Source organism: Ranitomeya variabilis, chromosome 2 (assembly GCF_051348905.1).
Source record: "Ranitomeya variabilis isolate aRanVar5 chromosome 2, aRanVar5.hap1, whole genome shotgun sequence".
NCBI classification, from domain to species: Eukaryota; Metazoa; Chordata; class Amphibia; order Anura; family Dendrobatidae; genus Ranitomeya; species Ranitomeya variabilis.
This window is the reverse complement of record NC_135233.1, coordinates 1,078,060,306-1,078,068,990: the sequence shown is the minus strand read 5'-3', so window position 1 is coordinate 1,078,068,990 and position 8,685 is coordinate 1,078,060,306. Positions and strand designations below refer to the sequence as shown.

Below are 8,685 nucleotides of genomic sequence, written 5' to 3'. Positions count from 1 at the left end.
AATTATCGCTCCAGTGCCGTGCATTGCGAAGTGTGACTGCAGTCTACGATGCTGGAGAGATAATAGAGCGACGCTGGAGCGTCACGGATCGTGCCGTCGTAGCGACCAAAGTGCCACTGTGAGACGTGCCCTTAAGGTACCTTCACACTAAGCGACTTTACAACGATATCGCTAGCGATCCGTGACGTTGCAGCGTCCTGGCTAGCGATATCGTTGTGTTTGACACACAGCAGCGATCAGGATCCCGCTGTGAGATCGCTGGTCGTTGCTGAAAGTTCAGAACTTTATTTTGTCGCTGGATCTCCCGCTGACATCGCTGAATCGGTGTGTGTGACACCGATCCAGCGATGTCTTCTCTGGTAACCAGGGTAAACATTGGGTTACTAAGGGCAGGGCTGCGCTTAGTAACCCGATGTTTACCCTGGTTACCAGCGTAAACGTAAAAAAAAACACATACTCACATTCCGGTGCCCAGCGTCAGCTTCCCTGCACTCCTCCTGCATCCTGTGTAAGTGCCGGCCGTAAAGCAGAGCGGTGACATCACCGCTCTGCTCTGTGGGAGATGCCGGAGATGTTCGGCGCTGACACAGGATGCAGGAGGAGTGCAGGGAAGCGGACGCCGGGCATCGGAATGTGAGTATGTGTTTTTTTTTTTACATTTACGCTGGTAACCAGGGTAAACATCGGGTTACTAAGTGCAGCCCTGCTCTTAGTAACCCGATGTTTACCCTGGTTACCAGGGGACTTCGGCATCATTGGTCGCTGTAGAGCCATCTGTGTGACAGCTCTCCAGCGACCACACAGCGACTAAACAGCGACGCTGCAGCGATCGGCATCGTTGTCTGGATCGCTGCAGCGTCGCTTAGTGTGAAGGTACCTTTACTTCCGCTGTAAGCCCCTGCTGTGTTTTCTGTATATTGAATTATGATAAGAAACTCCTGTTTTCCCTGGTCAAGATCTGTGCTATGTCCCAACCATCAACTAGAGCAGCTCCACATGGTGGGACACAGGAAATAACACGTTGCATAGCAGGGTCACATTTAAAAGATTATTTCAGCACAGGAACATTTATTTTTCTATGCATCCAAATGTGGTACTTATTTTTCCAAGACCTATTATTTAAGATTTACTTTGCTCATGGAACAACCCTATTATACAACTACAGTATGTGCGGGTAGGGATAACTTGGAGAGTTGCCAAAGAGCATAGTAGATAAGCAGGATATAAACAGAGAAAAAGGTGAAATTAGTTTTTCTCAGCTTGAAACACAAAACTTGTAGTCTTGAGTAAAATGTATGCAGGGATTGTTAATAACAGTAGTGAAAATATGATATTATATTACTGCAAAAGCTATTTTACTATCAATATACCTGAATACAGTCAATGGCCTTATAATATAGAGGCAGCCAATATGCTGCTACTATTGGATCCATGGAGAGGGGATTAATAAAGTTATGCAACATCTGAGTCACCGTACAATCTACCCGATAGCTCGCACCTAGTGTGCGTCATTCTTCATACTGGTGTCTTCTTATGTGGCAGTGGGGATTTTGGGCTTCCTCGCGCACAAGGGCTACTTCGACTCCCTCTATTAAAATGATGGTATAAAGCACTCATATTGCTAATTTGATGGAATAATAGAATGTTCTGTGTTTGGAAATGTGAAGATGAAGAATAAACCTGAAACAAATGCTAAGAGGATAATAATCAATAAATACCATCAAAAGTCACCAAGCGTCAAAATCAGCTAGTTTTCTGAAGTATTATTACTTGTCACTACAGATTTTATTTCTACTTTTTATTGTGTCACATGTTGTCTGTGCTGGATTTTGCTTTTTTTATGAGGTGTAAAAGTGAGAGATCAGCAGGAATCCTGGAAAGAGAGAGAAGATTGTAGACTGACTAGATAACTTTACGAGCAACAAGTCAAGGGGTGAAGCAAGTTCTTTCTCCTTCAGAGAAGTGTCAGGAGGGCAAACGATGGTGATTTAATGGAAAGATCATTAAAAGTTCTGCAAAAACTCAAATTCATAAAATGTCAGAATGGTATGATAAATTTGACATCAGTGATAACTGTAAGGATCTCCTATGACACATTCATTTGCTTTTCCGTTAATTTAATAATGTTGGAAACCTTTATTATCAGCATAAAATACTTCCCCTTCAAAGGCTATCATTTTAAAAAATAAAATTGGTGTTCCGATTCTATTGGAATTTGTCTCACAATAACAATGATACTTTTTTATAGAGATCCGATGTGCCAGTCATGAGAAATCAAGTATAGAAGACATGTAAAAATCAGGCAGGAAGTGCTCGGGGGGCGTGTCACTGCACTTAAAGTAGTCAAATTGTAGTCACATGTCCTCGATGCACTTCCTTCTTGATTTGCATATTTCTTCTAAACAAGATTTCTCTTGACTGGTACATCAAAGCTCTACAAAAAAGATATCATTATTATTGGGGGACAATCACGTATTTAGCCATACCAATACCTCTATATATAAAAACGCACTGACAGGCTCCCTTTAATATGTTATGCAGGGAACTCCGGTGTATTTGAAATGTAGGTAGGTTAATGAAAACTGCCGACTCATTTTCTCACAGCGCCCTATGGGTTAAGTACGGGGTGGAGTTGTTTTAAAGTTCAACACTGATATAAAAGTTTTCTGAGTGCAGAAGGCAGAACAAAGAAGACTGTGCGCCTCACCACAGGACAGGTAAGATGACACATTCTCAATATTGTCCTATACTTTTCACAATTTCTTACCTCTTGCATATAGAATTTGGCATTAATGGGATTTTTTAAATAAATTTTACTTGAGTCTTCGTTGTCACTACCAGGGATAAAATTTGTTACATATTGATGCCAGAAAATCGGTGAAAATACTTGATGAATACAACTCTTGTGTTTCAATACTTCACTTTTTACAAGACTATACATTACTGCACTATTTGCATTCAGTGCACTAGTCCAAAATAATGGAAATATAAATTTTATTAGAAATACGATTACAACAGGTCGCAAGTAGTGTTGAGCATTCCGATGCTGCAAGTATCGGGTATCGGCCGATACTTGCTGTATCGGAATTCCGATACCGGGATTCCGATACTCTTGTGGTATCGGGTATCGGGTATCGGAACAACATTTTATTTTAATTCTCTCTTTTACACATTTTAACATTGTTAAAATGTGTAAAAGAGAGAATTAAAATAAAAAATATCGCTATACTCACCTGTCCGACGCAGCCGGGACCTCAGCGCAGGAACCGGCAGCGTTGTTTGTTTAAAATTCCCGCTTTTACATGGTTACGCGAAGTCCCGGCTTGTGATTGGTCAGGGCGGCCATGTTGCCGGGCCGCGGACCAATCACAGCAAGCCGTGACGAAAATACGTCACGGCTTGCTGTGATTGGTCCGCGTCCCGGCAACATGGCCGCCATTAACCAATCACAAGCCGTGACGTCACGGGAGGCTGGAAACGCGCTCATTTTAAAAAGGGCGCGTGTCCAGCCTCCCGTGACGTCACGGCTTGTGATTGGTTGCGTCGCGGTCAACCAATCACAAGCCGGGAGGCTGGACACGCGCCCATTTCAAAATGAGCGCGTCCAGCCTCCCGGCTTGTGATTGGTTGATCGCGGCGCAACCAATCACAAGCCGTGACGTCACGGGAGGCTGGACACGCGCCCATTTTAAAATGAGCGCGTGTCCAGCCTCCCGTGACGTCCCGGCTTGTGATTGGTCAGGGCGGCCATATTGCCGGGACGCGGACCAATCACAGCAAGCCGTGACGTAATTTCGTCACGGCTTGCTGTGATTGGTCCGCGTCCCGGCAACATGGCCGACCTGACCAATCACAAGCCGGGAATTCACGTAACCAAGTAATAGCGCGATTTTTAAACAAACAACGCTGCCGGTTCCCTCGCTGAAGTCCCGGCTGCGTCGGACAGGTGAGTATAGCGATATTTTTTATTTTAATTCTTTCTTTTACACATTTATATGGTTCCCAGGGCCTGAAGGAGAGTTTCCTCTCCTTCAGACCCTGGGAACCATCAGGGATACCGTCCGATACATGAGTCCCATTGACTTGTATTGGTATCGGGTATCGGTATCGGATTGGATTCCGATACTGTGACGGTATCGGCCGATACTTTCCGATACCGATACTTTCAAGTATCGGACGGTATCGCTCAACACTAGTCGCAAGTGACAGCAAAGACTAAAATTGGCAAACACCTGCAACTGCATAGTAGGAGGACAGAGCGGCAAAAACAAGCAAACAGTCAAGATCAAACATAATCCAGTGCTCAGTCTGAAACGCCAAGACGCACATGTACCATATACTGCCATATATATACTGAATTTGGGGGGCTGCATTCTTTGCAGCATAAAGTGACATTTTTAGTGAAACCATTTTATTTTCTATACACATTCAGATGATTTTTTTGTACATTTTTTATGTGTTCATTTTATATTTTGAAATGGCATTCATCGTATGGGTTATGGTTACAGTTTTAGAGCTTTAGGGTCCTTATGAATTTGGCCATAACAAACGTGCACCTTTTTGTTTACTTTAATTTACATATAAGACAGCATTTTCAGTGACAAAATATTTTTTCATGCTTTTATTTAGAATTTTCTTTTTACATTTTTACAATTTTGTTTCCCTTAATTGGCCACATACAGTAATATTGTTTTACAATTAGCTTCAAATACCATACACAAGTTCTGGCAAACATAGTAGTAGTACAGTAATGTGCCCCATCATGGTCTCCATCTTGCAGAAATGCTCTATCCTCATCCCCTTCTTGTAGTAATGTCCCCATCCTGGTCCTGGTTCAGGGGGATGCCGATGTCAGACCTTTATTTCAGCTAATTATGCATCCTTTGATGCACATTCAATTGAAATGTATTGCTGCCCAGATATAATAATGCTAGCCAATCAGAAGCCAGCAGCTGACATCAATGTGTCGGCGCATGGGAGTGATGTCATAATCCGCTGCACTAATGTCAGCTGCTGGCTTCTGATTGGCCAGCATCTGGCATCAATATTGCTGTGCAGAGAGCTTGTCTCTGTGCGGGAACACATTTCAATTGATTGTGCGTCATTGGACTTACATTCAACTGAGATTAAGTGCTGACATCTGCAAACAATGGACTGGGCCACAGTCATTAAGGGTATCTATCAAAAAGTGCAGCATCACACTGTGCAATAAAAGTATTAGCCAAAACAGAATTTATGAAATTTGGACTGCATTAATGTGATATTAGACTATATGGACTTTTCAAAAGCTTTTGATATGGTGCCACACAAAAGGTTGTTACATAAAATGAGAATAATGGGGATAGGGGAAAATATGTGTAAGTGGGTTGAGAGCTGGCTCAGGGATAGGAAGGGTGGTTATTAATGGAGCACACTCAGACTGGGTCGCGGTTAGCAGTGGGGTACCACAGGGGTCAGTATTGGGCCCTCTTCTTTTTAACATATTTATTAATGACCTTGTAGGGGGCATTCAGAGTAGAATTTCAATATTTGCAGATGACACTAAACTCTGCAGGGTAATCAATACAGGGGAGGACAATTTTATATTACAGGATGATTTATGTAAACTAGAAGCTTGGGCTGATAAATGGCAAATGAGCTTTAATGGGGATAAATGTAAGGTCATGCACTTGGGTAGAAGTAGTAAGATGTATAACTATGTGCTTAATTCTAAAACTCTGGGCAAAACCGTCAATGAAAAAGACCTGGGAGTATGGGTGGATGACAAACTCATATTCAGTGGCCAGTGTCAGGCAGCTGCTACAAAGGCAAATTAAATAATGGGATGCATTAAAAGAGGCATAGATGCTTATGAGGAGAACATAATTTTACCTCTATACAAGTCACTAGTTCGACCACACTTAGAATACTGTGCACAGTTCTGGTCTCCGGTGTATAAGAAAGACATAGCTGAACTAGAGCGGGTGCAGAGAAGAGCGACCAAGGTTATTAGAGGACTGGGGGGTCTGCCATACCAAGATAGGTTATTACACTTGGGGCTATTTAGTTTGGAAAAACGAAGGCTAAGGGGTGATCTTATTTTAATGTATAAATATATGAGGGGACAGTACAAAGACCTTTCGGATGATCTCTTTAATCATAGACCTGAGACAGGGACAAGGGGGCATCCTCTACGTCTGGAGGAAAGAAGGTTTAAGCATAATAACAGATGCGGATTCTTTACTGTAAGAGCAGTGAGACTATGGAACTCTCTGCCGTATGATGTTGTAATGAGTGAGTCATTATTTAAATTTAAGAGGGGACTGGATACATTTCTGGAAAAGTATAATGTTACAGGGTATATATATTAGATTCCTTGATAGGGCGTTGATCCAGGGAACTAGTCTGATTGCCGTATGTGGGGTCGGGAAGGAATGTTTTTTCCCCATGGTGGAGCTTACTCTTACCACATCGGTTTTTTTTGCCTTCCTCTGGATCATCATGTTAGGGCATGTTAGGTTAGGCTATGGGTTGAACTAGATGGACTTAAAGTCTTCCTTCAACCTTAATAACTATGTAACTATTGATTTGTGCCCAGCAGCCACTATAAGGTGAACTTTCCTTAATGGTATCCTAGTCTTTTCTGTTAGACTTACCTCTCCCTGGTCAAAAAACAAAATATTTTAAGGCCATTTGCAGTTGGCGACTTCCTACTTAGTGGGCTGAGTATTCCTCTCATGTCTCACCCTATAAGAGGTAAGTCTGATAGAATTAGGGTTCCTTGAAAGAAAGGTATTCCTTGTCAGGTCTGGTGTGCACTCACAAATTAAATTTGTGTTCTAACTACCTCAATTTTATAAGCATAGTCTACATGACAATAATGGAGTTTACAAATAATTTCATATCTATCTATCTATCTATCTATCTATCTATCTATCTATCTATCTATCTATCTATCTATCTATCTATCTATCTAAGCTATCTACCAAACAGTGCATCACCACACTGTGTGCAATCAGATATTATCAAACATTGAGTATATGAAATATAGATTGCATTACTGCTATATAGAATATACTTAGAAAATAAAGGTAATAATAAAGAAAATAAATTGGCAAAGTCATGTGTGCCCAGCAGCCATGTCTAGGCTACCTTTTTTGGTGGGCTCTTAACCTACTCTATCAGACATATCTGGCTAAAGGCTAAACATTTTTGGGGCATTTGATGACTGCCTCCTTATTGGGCTGAAAATTTCTCCCATGTCTGAGTCTATAATAAGTGAGTCTGATAGTATTAGGGTTCCAAGAAAGAAAGGTACAACTTGCCTTGGCTGGTGAGTACCCACAAATAAACAAATTTATGCTCTAAGTGTCTCAATTTCATAAGTATATTCCTATGACAATAATGCAGTTTACAATTAATTTCATTGCTATCTCTTTATACCTTTTTTGGAAGTTTCCTCTAGAATAATTCATATCATGCAGAAGGTTTTGCAGATAGACTCACCGTGGTCAGTTTTGTATTTCTTGTAGTTACTCTTACAAGTCATAAGTAGATTTATTGTCTATTTTTCTGCAGTAATGAAATAATCTTTGTGAACCAATATTATTTTCTAGCAAACTCTTATCTTTCTATCTCACGTTAAACTTTTGCAGAACTCCCTTTCACCATGGACCTGGTCACTGTTCTCCTCTCCGTCGTTGTCATCTTATTTTTGGTGAACACATTTAGGAACCAAAAACAAGGAAATGACAAAAATTTCCCACCTGGACCTAAACCTTTACCGATCATTGGAAACATCCACATAATGGACATAAGAAAACCTCATATCACATTTATGCAGGTAATACTGATTAACCACTTTGTGTCTGGTGTGTTTTGTATAAAGAAAATGAAGGAGCGAATATCAGGAAGAGAGAGTTATTTCCATTGTGAATACAGGCCATAGATGGTTTACAGTCAATGGAAAAGTCAATACCAGGGGTTCTATAAATTATTTCATTGCAGTAGTATCATAATGATTTAATTTTATTAGCTCAGTGTGAATAGGTACTAGGCAAATAAAGAGATGGCTCAGTAGATTTGGGCTCCATCCAATGAGATCTCTTTACGCAACTTGGATCAAAACTACAACTTTTTTTCATATGTGCAGTAACAGTGGAATTCATCCATTCAATAACCTGTCATACTGGGGGCGGCGTGAATCAGAGCCTGCCTTCATGATTGCAAACAGATATATTTTTCTCTACTACACGTCATTGTTCATAGAAAATACATGTAGAACATCTGGTCTAGGACTATAGCCGGAGATGAGACGAGTCTGGCACCACCTCAGGCCGGCTCTTCATTGACAGGTCTTCACTAACTATATCTGGAGCGACAAGTCTCATCCATGGTTATGGTCCCAGGACAGATCTTATAATTATGGTCTTTCAGAAATGTTGAACCATTTCATAAGAGAATATATGCTAATTATGCAAATTGTCTCTTCAGAGAGGAAGAGAACTCGAACTCTAGTGCCACCTATTGGAAGTAGCAATCCTACAAGTCAATGTTGACCATTTAACGAGCCTTGTCACATGACTTAGTCAGTGTCTCAAATTGCAGACACTGTGTTTCGGGGTACTGCCCCTTTGCACTGATGAGGGGCAGTACCCAAAACAAAATGTCTGCAAATTGAGATTCTGGTTTGGCTATTATCCTGAT

At 41.2% G+C, this 8,685-nt stretch overlaps 1 protein-coding gene across 1 annotated transcript in view; it reads left to right on the top strand.

The window, feature by feature from the left end:
• Window positions 1–2,636: 2,636 nt before the first annotated feature.
• Window positions 2,637–8,685, top strand: part of LOC143808706 (cytochrome P450 2K4-like) — a 101,138-nt gene continuing 95,089 nt past the window's right edge. Inside the window, exons 1-2 of the mRNA XM_077291636.1 lie at window positions 2,637–2,717; window positions 7,635–7,822. Coding sequence (XP_077147751.1) covers window positions 7,649–7,822 — 174 coding nt within the window. The 5' untranslated portion in view covers window positions 2,637–2,717; window positions 7,635–7,648. The remainder of the gene's footprint in view (window positions 2,718–7,634; window positions 7,823–8,685) is intronic.